General features: G+C 39.4%; 2 protein-coding genes across 2 annotated transcripts; both read right to left on the reverse strand.

Moving 5' to 3' along the window:
• Positions 1–1,382: 1,382 nt before the first annotated feature.
• On the reverse strand, positions 1,383–2,321 carry LOC101541218 (olfactory receptor 6C2-like). The gene has a single exon (XM_004601581.2). It carries the CDS (start codon positions 2,319–2,321, stop codon positions 1,383–1,385), a length of 939 nt encoding a protein of 312 aa, XP_004601638.2.
• Positions 2,322–13,525: 11,204 nt separating this feature from the next.
• LOC129402188 (olfactory receptor 6C76-like) lies at positions 13,526–14,464 on the reverse strand. The gene has a single exon (XM_055127623.1). The coding sequence runs from the start codon at positions 14,462–14,464 to the stop codon at positions 13,526–13,528; it is 939 nt and encodes a 312-aa protein (XP_054983598.1).
• Positions 14,465–14,761: the final 297 nt, after the last annotated feature.

Raw genomic sequence — 14,761 nt, forward strand, 5'->3', positions numbered from 1 at the left:
TGGCAAGGAATTTTTCAATACCAAAGTAATTAGATTATTAAACATAATTATTAAAAAAATTATGTTTTGGTTTTTGGACCATACTTTGTGACCTGGCAGTACTCCAGTGACTTTATGGGTGCAAGTTTTTGAACCTGGGTCAGCCACATGCAAGAGGGAGCCCTACCCAAACTACTATTGCTCCAGCGCAGAAAAAATTACTATTTTTTTCAGGTTCCTTTTAATTTTATGTAGACTTAAAAAATACCAAAATATGTTGGTTATTATTAAAGTCTTAGGGTTTTAGATGTTCTGTATAAGTCTAAAGTTTATTATTCGCTTTGAGATTTTTTTTCTGTGTAAGCATTTCTTTTTAAAAAAAAAATATGGACCTCTTTTTGTTTGCCACAGACAGCATATAATAGGAAATTTTGCAATTTTGTTCTTTCCTCGATTTTTGGTGTCTAAAACAATACCTGGGAGCTAGAGAGTGTACAGAAGATAGGACCCTTGCCTTGCACATCAGCAGCCTGGATTTGTTCCCGGGCCCCACAGATTTCATCTGTAGTCCCCTGAGCATAGCCAGTAGAAGTTGCTGACCACAGGGCTAGGAACTAGTCCTGAACACTCATGGGTGTGTCTCCCCTCAGCAAAGATAATTAAAACAGTACCTTTACCAAAATTAGCACCCCACACATGCAGTTAGTGAATCAATGAATAAATAATTTGAAGATTTTAGATTGGGGAGACAATGACAACTATTACTTATTCTTTTTTTTTTAAAAATGAGATATCTTACTAACCTATAATTTTCTCTTTTGATAGTTTTAACTTGAAGTTACACTTGTTCTATTTATTTATATATTTTGGGTATCGTTATTTTAGAGGTGAAACTGAAAGATTCGAATTCTACCTTTGTGGGTTGTTTTTTTTTTTTTTTTTTTTTGCTTTTTGGGTCACACCCAGCAATGCTCAGGGGTTACTCCTGGCTTTGCACTCAGGAATTACCCCTGGCAGTGCTTGGGGGACCATATGGGATGCCGGGGATCAAACCCGGGTCGGCCGCGTGCAAGGCAAACGTCCTACCCTCTGTGCTATCGCTCCAGCCCCTCGAATTCTACCTTTGTGCTGAGGGTTACAGGGGTCGAATCAGCAGATCTCAGGATGTCAGGAGGTGTCAGGTTGCACCCAGGGGCCTGGCATGTTGGCATTCATTTCAGTTCTTTGAGTTTTCTGAACAAGATTTGAAATATTTAAAAATGTGTTAACATATTTATTTATGGAATTATCTTAAAAAAGAAGAGACCTCTAGATCCAGAGGAATGAAACTTTTAAATAAGTTAGTTTCATTGAGGAATTGGAGATCTTATTTTACCCATTATGTTCATTTATAAAATTGTCTCTTACTTCTTAGAAAATATCATCATTATTCTTTTGATGGAATTATTGAAGGCCTCTTTGACTTGCTTGTTCCTCAGTGTGTAAATGAAGGGGTTCAATACAGGAGCTATAGACGTTGTGAGCATCATCACACCTTTGTTAATGGCTACTGATTCCTTGGCTGAAGGTTTGATATAGATGAAGATGCAGCTGCCATAAGTGATTGAAACCACAATCATATGGGAAGAGCAGGTAGAAAAGGCCTTCTTCTTTTGCTGAATAGAAGGGAATCTTAAAATTGTCTTGATGATATACATGTAGGACAGAACTATACATGTAAGTGTTATAATGAGGGTCACTACAGCACAGATTATAACAGTCTGTTCCATGAACCAAGTATTTGAACATGAGATTTTCAAGAGAGGAGCTGCATCACAGACAAAATGATCTATGATGTTTGAATCACAAAATTCCAGATTTAGGCCAAGGCTAAGTGGGGGGATTATAACACATAGCCCGGAAACCCAAGAACAAAGGACAAGCCTTCTGCAGACTCGGCTGCTCATGATGGTGACATAATGCAGGGGTTTGCAGATGGCCACATAGCGGTCATAGGACATGGCAGCCAGGAGGAAAAATTCAGTTATACCAAATAAGTCAGTGAAAAATACCTGACAGGCACAGGCATTGTAGGTAATGAAATTGTCACCTGTTGCTATGTTATACAAATATCTGGGAATACAAGCAGATGTGAATGAAATCTCCAAAAAGGAGAAATTTTGCAGGAAATAGTACATGGCTGTTTGCAGATGGGAATCCAGCAGCACGAGGGAGATGATAGTTAGGTTCCCGGTTATGCTCAGCATGTAGGTGAGAAAGAGAAAAATGAAAATCATCACCTGCAGCTGTGGGTCATCTGTCAGTCCCAGGAGAATAAATGTTGTTACTGTTCGGTTTCGCATTGTTGAATTTTGACTTCTGTTAAATCTGCACAGGATATAGAGACATTTTATCACATATTATCTTAACAGTATAAAATTTATAAGCAGTATAAAATCTATAATCAGATTTTCTTATGAACTGCAGCTTTAAAAGGTTAGAAGGAGGCAGGATATAAAAAAAGAAGCCCTGAGTGAAGTGTGTGTGTGAATACATATGTGTGTATGTATATCTATATGTATATGTTAACACATAAATATGCATATGTGTATGGATATCTATGCACACATAGATATACATACAAGAGGTCAAACAGATCAACTTGCTGAACTTGCTTAGTGTGCTGAAGACCTGGCTCCTACTCTCAGTTATACCATGACGCAGCATGGGAATAACATCTGAAGTATGGCCCAAACATGGACCAAACAGAAACTTAAAGTGGAACAAAAAAGAAAGAAAAGAAAAAAAAATGAGTTTCCCTGTTCTCACTGTATCACTATCATCCCATTGCTCATCGATTTGCTCGAGCAGGCACCAGTAACGTCTCCACTGTGAGACTTATTACTGTTTTGGGCATATCGAATAAGCCACTGGGAGCTTGCCAGGCTCTGCGGTGCAGGCGGGATACTCTCAGTAGCTTGCCAGTCTCTCCGAGAGGGACGGAGGAATCAAACCCGGGTCGGCTGCATGCAAGGCAAACTCCCTATCTGCTGTGCTATCACTCCAGGCCCCAAATGCGTCATTCTTTTTGGAAATTAATTTATAAGATTATACAATTATAGAAATGTATTCTCTTCTTTGATGAGAGTGTAACAATACATTTCTGTATATCTTCCAGATGTTAGTCCATTTGAATATCAACATACTTGCATAAAATATCCTAGAACAACTTGTGCATTCTAAAAATTAAAATTTTATTTATTTCCTTTCCCCCTTAGTTCTCATGTTCAAATTTATGCCTCAAGGGATCATCTAATATTATTTCCTTAATGTTTTTCTTCTAATTTGGTTAAAAAATTTTACAGATTTACAGGTTGCCTGTCTGAATAACCTCATGATTTTCAGATCAAAGTGAGAAAAGATTAAAGTAGTTCATAACGCATTTTGTGTCTATTTTGTGCTTATTGCCTGCTAAAAGTGACATTTTTTAATTACTTATTCTGCTATAAGAATGTTTATATTTTATATATGTGAATTCATATGTGCATATAAACAGATACATACATATACATATATATATGGATAGATATATAAAACGTTTGGGATCATACCTGGTGATAATTAGAAACTTATCCTGGTTCCGTATTGCAGGTCATGCTGTACGAAACGTTTGGGGTCCATGTTGTGCTGCAGATGAAATTTTGACCTCCTGTATGCCCTCTGGCCTTTTGAGCTATAAGAACTACATCATTATTTCATTTTTTATTTTTTACTAATGCATTGAAAAATTCTGCCTAGGAAGATTTAACAGTCAGAAAACATTGATAATTAAACAATAGCAAATTGATGGTAATAGAGCAAACATTTCTCTTTTCCAAGAGATTAACGCATCATTAAATTTCTTTCCATATAGCAATGTATTCATGTATAATCTTAAAAGTAAACATATTTTGGTTACTTTTATGTTCACATTTGTAGTTCCATATAAAAAGCAATGTTAAATTTTCACTTAAAGTAATAATCTACTTACAACTATCGGTTTTTATGAATTTATCTTAAATTAAAAGTAAAAAAGATCCAACTCTAAAATCTTACCTTATTAAATTATTTTACTGTATTTTCTTTTCTTATGTAAAATCTGCCATTAGGAGCTGGTAGCTTTTTATTAATATATTCACAATTGTAAATATTTCAGGAAAACTGAAAGAATAATTGCTTTTAAATTGTAACTTACTTATAAAGTGTTTTTACATGTTTCAGAAAATTTTTTACCTCCTAGCTCACTCTTGTATATAAATTTGAATTTGTACCCAATATCTAGTTGTTGGTGGTAGAAACTACTTCTAACACAATAAGAAATTGCTTTGTATTTTGTATAAGTATAAACAATGATAACATTTGCTATTAGCACAAGCAAACATTCAGTCTTAAACCCTTTATACTTGTAGCTGAAAAATAAAAATTACAGGAATGTTAGTTAAATAACTAATATCCTCCAATATGGGTGGTATTTATTAGCTTTACCAGATAAAAATGTTGCTTTATTTTATCATTTAATTAATCCATACTCAAGGGATTTCTTTGAGAAGGGACATGAAACAAAAACAAAAGAAAACTTTCCCCTGAGATTAATGATCAAAAGGCACTAATTATATGAAACAAAACCAAATTATAATATAGTCTTTGAAATATGACATAAAGGGTCAGTAAGGAGAAATCATTATAGATCACTTAAAATGAACTAAGATGATTAAAAATCTTTAAGATTGTTAATAAGTAGAATAGTAGGTTATGATAACATTATTTTGGTCTTAGTGGTTTAGTATTTATATTGTAACTCAATATATCCTTAATATTTGCTTTAATTGAAACATAGAGAAGTAACGGCAGTGCCATGCCAGGCTCAGTAAAGGAGCTAGAAGAAGCCAGGCCTGCTCAGCACGGCCTGAGCCTATCAGCTCCACTAGGTGACTGTCAGGCCACACCTGAAGTCCACTTGGTCTCCCAGGCACGGGAATTGGTCTCCACCACTGATTTCTCTGGGAGCCACGGAATCAGGTTGGAGAGAGGATTTGCTCTTTGCAGGAAGGAGAAGCCAGGCCCAGACCTGACCCAGGGTTTATGGGTTCTTGTCTCACTTCTCGGATAAGCAGTGAAATAAATGTTGAGGGGGGAGGTGGGGAGTGGGGAGAGAGAAAGAGGGAGAGAGAAAGAGAGACAGAGACAGAGAGAGACAGAGAGAAAGACAGAGACAGAGAGGGAGGAGGAGAGAGAGGAATGAGACAGGGAGAGAAAGGGAGAGAGGGAGAGGGGGAGAGGGAGAGAGAATGAGAGGGAGAGAAGGAGGGAGGGAGAGACAGGGAAGGAGTGAGAGGGAGGGAGGGAGAGAGGGAGAGAGAGGAGAAAGAGAGAGAGAGAAAAAGAGAGAGACAAAAGGAGAGGGAGAGAGAGAGGGAAAGAGAGGGAGTGTTGAGGATGGACTGAGCTATCAGGGGAGCCCACATAGACTGTACTACAGACAGGAACATTTGCCCCCTTCAAGCTGCCTTCAGAAAATAATTTCAGTCTATTGAAAAGAGCAGTTTCCTTCTCTCACAGAAGCCTGGCTGGCCTTTGACATGCAGATCTCCGGGGTTTGCCAGGCCTGACTTTTGAGATTGTAAATTGCAGGCTCTGGCCCAGCCTAGTCTTTGGGAAATAGATTTTAGGTGGGACCCAGTTTGTATTTGAAGTGTAGATTTCAGGTGGCAGCCCAGCCTTCTCTTTGGGATGTAAATCCAAATGCTTGTAGCCCAAGAAATGTTTTGGTTTTGTATCTTCTTTCAGGAGGCCAAAATACTGGCCTGCAGATGCAAGGAATCAATGCATGCTTTGCTGCCTCAGTGTTCTTTCTGTAACTTCTTTTGATACCTTTGGTGACATCACTGTATTGCGCCCTTTAGAGGTACTGTTGGATATCATTGGTTTGTCCTTTCCCCCTTGCCACTAGGAGCTTAGGTTTATCAGTCACACCCATCAAAGTGCTCCCGAGTCACTCCCATTCCTTTGTTTATCTGTAACCAATTCTACCAGTTTATCTGCTCTTCCCTTAATTAAACTCTGTTAATTGGTAAGGTCAGACCTTCCTAGGACACTGAATATTATAACATTGCCTTTCTCTCCTCTTTATGCCTTTTGAATAATTTACTTTAAAGCTATGTCTTTTTTGTATAGACACAAGAAGACAATATTATGTTTTTATAACTTAAGACTTAATTGGCCTCGATAATCCCTCCTGGGCATCTGCTTTCTCCACTTAAGCCTCAGTTGCCCTCAGTTCCTAGCACCCCAAAGTAGGGTCCCCGACGTGGGACGGGAAGGATCCAGGGCAAGCGGTGAGTTATGTGCTACCCTGGCATCGAGATGGGCCTGGCCAAAGTGCCTAATTCTTAACTATAAGTTAAGAGCTTGATCATAGACAAATGCTGTCATGATCCAATAGTAATTATGAGACTGGGACCCTGCCAGGGATAGGAAAGACTGATCTGGCCTGAGCACTGTAGTCTGAGATTGAGATGGCCTCAGGAGAGCAATTCTATAAGCTTTAATGCATCTCTTATTGTGTCCATACAAAATGATTAATATTATGAATTCTTATGTTTGCTGGCTGAGGAGAAGAGAAACACATTCATGGGACTCTGCCCTTGGGTGGATCCTCCTGCTGAAAGAGAATTAAGTCCTAGGAGAAGCATCCCCTGAGGGAAAAGAACCTAACCCTATTGCTGACCACACCTATGTGTATGCCCCAACCCCCTGATGCTGTGGAGATTTAACTAGGCTGTAAGAGTGGGTTGGGGGCCAGATCCAGATCCACGGAGCCAGATCCACGGAGCCAGATCCACGGGGGCCAGATCCACGGGGGCCAGATCCACAGATCGAGAGAGAGACCGAGAGCCGGGAGAGAGGCAGAGAGAGAGAGAATGAAGTAGGATGGGGGAGAAAGAAGCAGGAGGAGAGTTCCAGAGGAGAGTGTATAGTGGGAAGATTGGAATAAACTGCAAGTGAGACCAACCATCTTGGCTCCGTTCTTTCCTTCGCCTGCCACATCTTCGCCATCAACCTCCCCCGGGGTGGGGGAAGCGGCCGGAGGCTACCGAACTCGGGTGGCGGGAGAGACGGCTGCTGCCCTAGGCCCTGTTCCTGGCTCGGTGTGGTGAGGTATCTCTTCCCTCGCCCGCGCTCTTTCTTTTTATTTTTATATAGGTACCATGATCAATAAAAGGAGACTGCAAGGCTCCCTACCTTTGCCAAGAGTCAGAGAGAACCTAGACCCTCCATAAAATACATTTCTTCAGCGTTCCTTGTCTCAGCGCTTCCGACCACACGAACGTTCATGCAACAAGGGAGAGAGAGAAAGAGAGATAGAGATAGAGACAGAGGGAGAGAGAGGGAGAAAGGGAGAGGGAGAGGGAGAGAGAGAGGGAAAGAGAGGGAGAGGGAATGAGAGAGGGAAAGAGAGAGGGAGAAGGAGGGAGAAGGAGAGAGAGGGGAGAGAGAGGGAGAGAGAGACAAGGCCAGGGAGATAGAGTGGGAGAGAAAGGGAGGGAGAGAGGGGGAAGGAGAGAGAGAAAGGGATGAAGAGGAGGGCAAGTTAAGAGTCAAGAACTGAAGGGCAGGTTAAGGGTTAACCGCTGAAGTTGCCCTTTGTAACTACTTGACTGCTTTGAAAGATGTCTTCAGGACCTCCTGCTGGGCAGGACTCTGTCACCAAATGGGCCAACAAACTGCCCTAGGAACTATAGGCAAACATTTGCAGGGAAATAGTTAACAGTCAACAAATGTTTGGATATGCAAATCAAGTGACCTAAGTGTGATCCCCTTTGACATATAGATGTGATTCCCTTTGATATGTGAGATTTTCATTTGTCAACAAATGTTTAGATATGCAAATTAAGTGACCTATGTGATTCCCTTTGATATGTGAGATTTTCATTTCTCCCCCAAAAGGGTATAAAAACAGCTAGCTTTTTGAGTTTGGGACCTTCGGTTATGCCACGCTATTGAGGCACAATTGAAGGTCCCAATATAGCTATATTGGCTTAAATAAACCCCATGCATTTGCAGAAAGAGTTGTCTTGGTTTTGTTCTTTTGTCTCTCTGAGCCTCCCCTGGGCAGAGATCTGCCGCCCCTAACAGGGACAGGGAGAGAGAGAGAGAGACAAGGACAGGGAGATAGAGAGAAAAAGAGAGAGAAGGGAGAGGGGGAAAGAGAGGGAGAGAGAGAAGGAGAGAGGAACAGGGAAAGAGAAAGGGAGAGGGAGAGGGAATGAGAGAGGAAGAGAGAGGCAGAGGGGGAGAGGGAGAGGGAGAGTGAGAGAGAAAGGGGGAGAGACAGAGCCAGCCTCAAGAGAGAACACAAGCGCACAGGCAGTCTTCACCAGAGCGGGGAGAGAGAGAGCTCTAGCACACAATCCAGTGTTCAAGTCTGAAGGCAAGATGGGGCTGTACCGGGCAGGCTTTGCTGTGACAGCAATGCGAGATCACAGGCAGCACAGGGATGCTGCCTGTCCTTTGTTTAAGTTGGTTTATCGAGGGTTTCTCCCAAGCTGCCCCAGTCCACACCTGGGGCTTTCTACCAAGCTAAGAGTCCAGGGCTAGGCAGTTGCCAAGGGGCAGAGTTGGGAGCAGTTAATGGTCTTCTTTGACGTTCCTTTCCTGGCCTTAGTTCCTGCTGGAGCTTGTCTTTTCTGGGTCTGTGCAGTTCTAGGTCAAGGTCTTATGAAGCCTTATTTCCTGCATCTATTTTTTTTTTTTATTCTTAGCAGCCTAGGGCTGTTAGGGTCTGCTGTCGATAATTTCTCCCTCTCCAAACCCACATAAAGAGTTCAGTCAGTTATGTAACACACAAGCTGTGTATTAAGCCTGTTAGCAGGGGTCAAGCTTCTAGGCATGCAGGCCCAAGCAAGACCCCGAACAAGGGAGAAGCCATAAGTTTTATAGTCAATGCTTACATCTGCTTACATCAGAGCCCGCACTTCACTGTCACCATCACTGTCATCCTGTTGCTCATGGATTTGCTCGAACGGGCACCAGTAACATGTCCATTGTGAGACTTGCTGTTACTGTTTTTGACATAGAATACGCCACGGGTAGCTTGCTAGGCTCTGCCGTGCGATAGCCTGCACTTATGAATTTTAATAAAAACATAAGTGAAAATGCAAGTTTCATGATCCAGAAGAAAATATAATTTCAAGTAGTACAAACAAGCAGTTACTGATAGGTCACCTAGGCATGTTTTCAGAACATTCTGGTGGCTTGCTCGCCCTGCTTGTTTCTGGGTGACTTCTATAGATAGCGAATAGCGGTTATGAAACTATTTGCCAAGGCCGAGTTTTTGGCCGAGTTTTGCCAAGGCCAGATGTCTTTCCCTCATAGATGGCCAAGTGGGGGAGAAGTGGGGTTTTAAGAGAAACAAAAAGGTTTAAGTAAAACAAGACATGAAGCAGGAACCAGGCACGATGGAGTCACTCCTGCCCCGCTCCGTGTCTAACAGGGCTAGTTGGTTTTATTACTTTCCAAGAACTCATTACCTTGAGTGTCCCTTGCCCATCTGAATGCCTCTCTAGTTCACTAAGAAAATAGACATTTCTCACAGACTTAATAAGTGAATCAGTTAGAAATTAAGCTCTTTTTCAAAAGCAGAGGTGCAAAACTATCTAAATGATTTCACAAGGAAAGTTTCCTTGTGTTTTTATATAAGCATATATGTATATATAAGATAATTCAAGGGTTCTCTTATCTGCTATCTAAATATTTATAACCAGATTTTGCTTTATGTACATTTTTATCTCAATGTACTACAGTGTGACATTATATATATCATATTGCCTTTAGAGATAATGTTATGGGAATTCTTAAATTAACTGGAAAGATTGTTTAGCCAAAAAAAAAAAAAAAGAAAGCACCAATAATCCTTTTAATAGTTTTTGGGTCTGTCCTGAGAAGATCACCTTGAGACCAGCATTTGCATCTCTGCCCTGAGGATTTCTTATCCCCTGGTTACCTGGAATCCAAAACAAAAAACTACCAACATGATCTAGCCAACCAACTCATCATCATCATAATGATCATCATGATCATTATCATCATCATCATCATCACCCCTTAATCGTCAAATTTCTTGAGTGGTCTCAGTACCATCTTCATTTGTCCTAGCCCTGAGATTTTAGAAACCTCTCTTTACCTGTCCTTTCCAATGCTGCCACATTGGAGGATCTTTCAGGATCAGGGAATGAGATCCATCATATCCATCATTGTTACTGGTTTTGGTGTATGAATACACCATGGGGAGTTTGCAAGGCTGTCCCATGTGGGCAGCAAACTCTTGGTAGCTTGCCAAGTTCTACCAGAGGAAGAACTAGGCTATAAGATGTTGTTCAGCCGCTAACGTTTCTGGGAGCTTGGTTTTATAGTCTCTGGATGCTGGCCGTGGGTGGGATTACAAGGCACTGGGGGGCAGTCCCTGGATGTGACCGCCTAGCTACTGGAAGATGGGGAATCTGGGCAGAAGAGACCCAGTCCCAAATTGAGCAGACTTAGAGGTCTCAGCCCTGGGTCCCACACACCAGCGATAGCACAGTGGTAGGGCGTTTGCCTTGCATACGGCCGACCCAGGTTCCATTCCTCCACCCCTCTCGGAGAGCCCAGCAAGTTACATGGCAGAGTCTGGCAAGCTACCCGAGGCGTATTCGATATGCCAAAAACAGTAACAACATGTCTTACAATGGAGAGTCTGCCAGGAATGATCCCTGAGCACAGAGCCAGAAATAAGCCCTAAGCACAGCCTGTGTGGCCTTCCTGCCTATCCCCCAAGAAAACGTATTTGGTTACCTGAAATACAGTGTATATTGGTTAGACAAAACAAACATCTGTTACCTTTTTATCTTTTTTTTTTTTTTTTGAAGTAACAGACTTTATTTAGAAGGTCTTAGGGAAGGAGGAAGGGATAAGTGGAAAAGGAAAACCAGTAGGAGTAACGCGCTCAAGAGAGAACGCGGGCTCCTCCAAAGATGGAGAGAGCTCTACACACACCCTAGCACTGGACACGAAAGCATGAAAGTACACATCTCAAGGGGGGAGATGCGGGCGACACATGTGCTCGGCCACATGGCACAAGCAGCACATGGGCTCAGGCAGCATATGCGCGTGACCTTTTTATCTTTTATCAATCTTCTGGAAGTAACAATTCTAGCAACACCGACTGTTGATTATTTTTATAAGGCTGAACACTCATGTATCTCTATGTAGTTTATGTATTCAATCCATTATAATAATACTAAATGCTTAGATTGTCCCATTTTAGACTACCACATCAAATTAAACTTGTTTCCTATGTCCTCTTCGTGTTATTCTTTTTGCTTCCTTTCCCGCTGGTATCACAAGATGTTGTAGGCTGTTTATATTTTATTTCTTTTAATTAGGAAACTTAATACTTCAAGACACTTTGGCCTCTGTACGCTGTTAGAATTGCTTACAATTTAACTTGAATAATAAGCCCAAGTAGCGCCAAAGAATTGCACTGTTTCATTCTACAGGTTCAGTTTCTACCATTGAGAAAGAATCCTAAAAAAGGGCTCTAAATTTCATAGTTCTACCATTAACAAGTGTCTCAATCAACTGTACATATGTTTAAAGCTAAATAATAACTTTATTTTAATCAAAAATATTTCTCAGCTATTAATATAATTTATATAATTTTACATACAAAATATGATTTTTCTCTAACATCAACAGAATTTTAGTAATCATCCTAGGTATAAGTTTAGGAAGGATCCAAGCACACTAGCTATTTTTTCTTACTGCAACTAATAGGAATGCTAAATGCACTAAAATTTTTATTTTGACATATTGGCAATCTGCAATACTTCAAAGTTATAGGCATTCAAGAGAAATATTTTGTATCTTATCTTCATTACTTACTAAGATATAGGATTAGATAAAGGCAGATACTTCAAATTCATACTGTCATATATATACATGCATTTTTGTTTTATTAATAGTACCAAATTTTCAACTTCACATAGTAAGTTTACATGAGATTAATAGATACAGTCTGATAAATGTTTTTTTATTTTCTCTGATATTTCCATCAATTAACTCAACATTCCAAAGGCATGTTGAAAGTATTGTGCTATGAAAACAATAGACATTAAAAAATTAAACTAATTATATGTATTGGTAAGGCATCTTGCTAGGCTTTAGAGTAAATTCACTTTCCTCTCTTGCAAATACATAATTTAACCATTGCTATTGTTTTTATTTTATTTAATAAAATTCATTTTTATTCATTTCTAGGGAATTTTCTACATCCCCTGATACCACATTTACACTTTACATTAAAATCAACTTGGTTAACAAATAGAAAATGTGCTAATGATCCTATTACTGACCCATTACAGATGTTTCTGAGTAGTTACTATAGAAATTTTTATCTTTGGAAACAATGTTAGGAAAGTCACTAAAAGATAAAATAGTGCAAGAGAATATTCAATTGCATTTTTGTATTATGTGGAAAAATGACTGTTACATTCAGAAAATGATGATTAAAAAGAGAAAATTTAATCAGGAAAATTCAGTGAAAGAGGTATAATATTTAGGTCTGAAGTATGCCAATAAAATGATTTCTCACAGCATTTTCAGGTCAATAACCTATGCAGGTCTTATTTTTTCCATTATTTCAAAAACTTGGAATTTTAATAAAAACACTTTAGTTGTTGTGATATTGACTCTGATGACGATTTTCCCTATCTTTGTGTATACCAGAATCAAAATGTATTCTTTGCTAATTGAAGAGAGAGTATTTTCAAATACTTACAAATTTAATTTTACTTTAAATTTCTTAATAATCCATATAAATTGTCACATTAAATTTCATTTCTGAAGCATAATATTTGCAATAATTTAACACATAAGAAGATGTTACATTTATTGTCATTAAAATGTTTTCTTGACTAAATGATTTTGTGATTTATTTTAAATAGCCATTTCTTTTGCGGACCAAAAGAATGGCTATTTAAAATTTTATACTAACTAAAACCATTCCATTTATTTGAAAAGGTCTGGTAGGGCATTTAACTCACAAGCTCAAATGCAGACTCATTATATTTTATACAATATTATCTACTATCAGGCTTAAAAATATGCATTTCTTGGGGCTGGAGCGATAGCACAGCAGGTAGGGCGTTTGCCTTGCACTTGGCTGACCCGGGTTCGATTCCCAGCATCCCATATGGTCCCCTGAGCACCGCCAGGGGTAATTCCTGAGTGCAGAGCCAGGAGTAAACCCTGTGCATCACTGGGTGTGACCCAAAAAGCAAAAAAAATATATATATATGCATTTCTTCAAAAGACATAAGAAAAGGTTTGGCCAACAGAGTTTCTGGTTCAGAAATAAAAACATGGTAGGAAGCTTCAAATGGGTGGAAATTGCTAAAATAACCTGGTAATAGGCACAGGGTAAAAAAGAGTAAAGCAAGATTAAAAGGGCAATATTGTAATTTTGTCTTCCTTCATGTATTTCAGAATTGCATCATTTGTTGGAAGAAAATAAAACTTTGTGCACCAGACTCTTAAAAGCCTGTTTCACTTGCTTGTTCCTTAGGGTATAGACAAAGGGATTCAATAAAGGAGCAACTGAGGTATTCAGCACAGCTACTCCTTTGTTTAAAGACACTCTGTCAGCTGCTGATGGTTTTATGTACATGAAAATGCAGCTGCCATAAGAAATGGAAACCACAATCATGTGAGAAGAGCAGGTAGAGAAAGCTTTTGTCCTCTGCTGAGCAGAAGGAAATTTCAGGATTGTCTTGATGATATAGCCATAGGAGAGAATGACTAGCAACAGGGTAAACAGTAATGTCACCACAGCCAGGATAAAGGACATTAGCTCTAGGACACGTGTATCTGAACAAGAGATCTGCAGGATTGGAGAAGAATCACAGATAAAGTGATCAAGAACATTGGAATCACAGAATTCTAACTTGAGTCCCATAATAACTGGAGGAAAAATAATCAGGAATGCGGTTACCCAAGAGCTGATCACAAGCTGATAGCAAACCCTGCTGCTCATGATGGTAGTGTAATGTAAAGGTTTACAGATAGCCACGTAGCGATCATAGGACATAGCTGCCAGGAGGTAAAATTCAGTTGCACCTAAGTAGATTAAAAAAAATAGCTGAGTCATACAACTCATATAGGGAATACTTTTCTCCTTTGTCACAAGGCTCACCAGGAACCTTGGAATACATGAAGTTGTAAACGTGATTTCTAAAAAGGAAAAATTCCGTAGGAAGAAGTACATTGGTGTCTTAAGGTGGGAATCCAGCAGAGTGAGAATGATGATGGTTAAGTTTCCAGTCACACTCAATATGTAGGTAAAGAATAGAAAGAGGAAAATTACAATCTGTAATTTAGGGTCATCTGTCAAACCTAAGAGAATGAAGTCTGTGTGCATTGAATAGTTCTTCATCTCTCTTGTGGATTTGATTAAAGATAGTTAAGAAGCGTTTGGGGGCAAAAACTAGTGTGCAGGATTATCCTTTAGGGTCAACAGGATTAAAAAAAAACAAGGAAAAAGAGAAGCTAGTACTTACTCATTGATCACTAACAATTAGGCACTATTTTTGGAGATTTCCAAAATTTGGAGATTCCAGTCCTCTTGAAGCAGAGAATTATTATCTCTACCTTTTAGAGAAGGAAGTTTATGCTAGAGTTACCGTGGTATATTTTGCTAAAGTTTTAACAAAATCAAATACCCAAGATTAAA

The sequence above is a fragment of the Sorex araneus genome, chromosome 2 (genome assembly GCF_027595985.1).
Source record: "Sorex araneus isolate mSorAra2 chromosome 2, mSorAra2.pri, whole genome shotgun sequence".
Classification (NCBI taxonomy): domain Eukaryota; kingdom Metazoa; phylum Chordata; class Mammalia; order Eulipotyphla; family Soricidae; genus Sorex; species Sorex araneus.

Bases quoted from the DNA above. Each gene is read 5' to 3' on its own strand.
- LOC101541218 (XM_004601581.2), bottom strand. From the start codon at position 2,321: ATGCGAAACCGAACAGTAACAACATTTATTCTCCTGGGACTGACAGAT.
- LOC129402188 (XM_055127623.1), bottom strand. From the start codon at position 14,464: ATGAAGAACTATTCAATGCACACAGACTTCATTCTCTTAGGTTTGACA.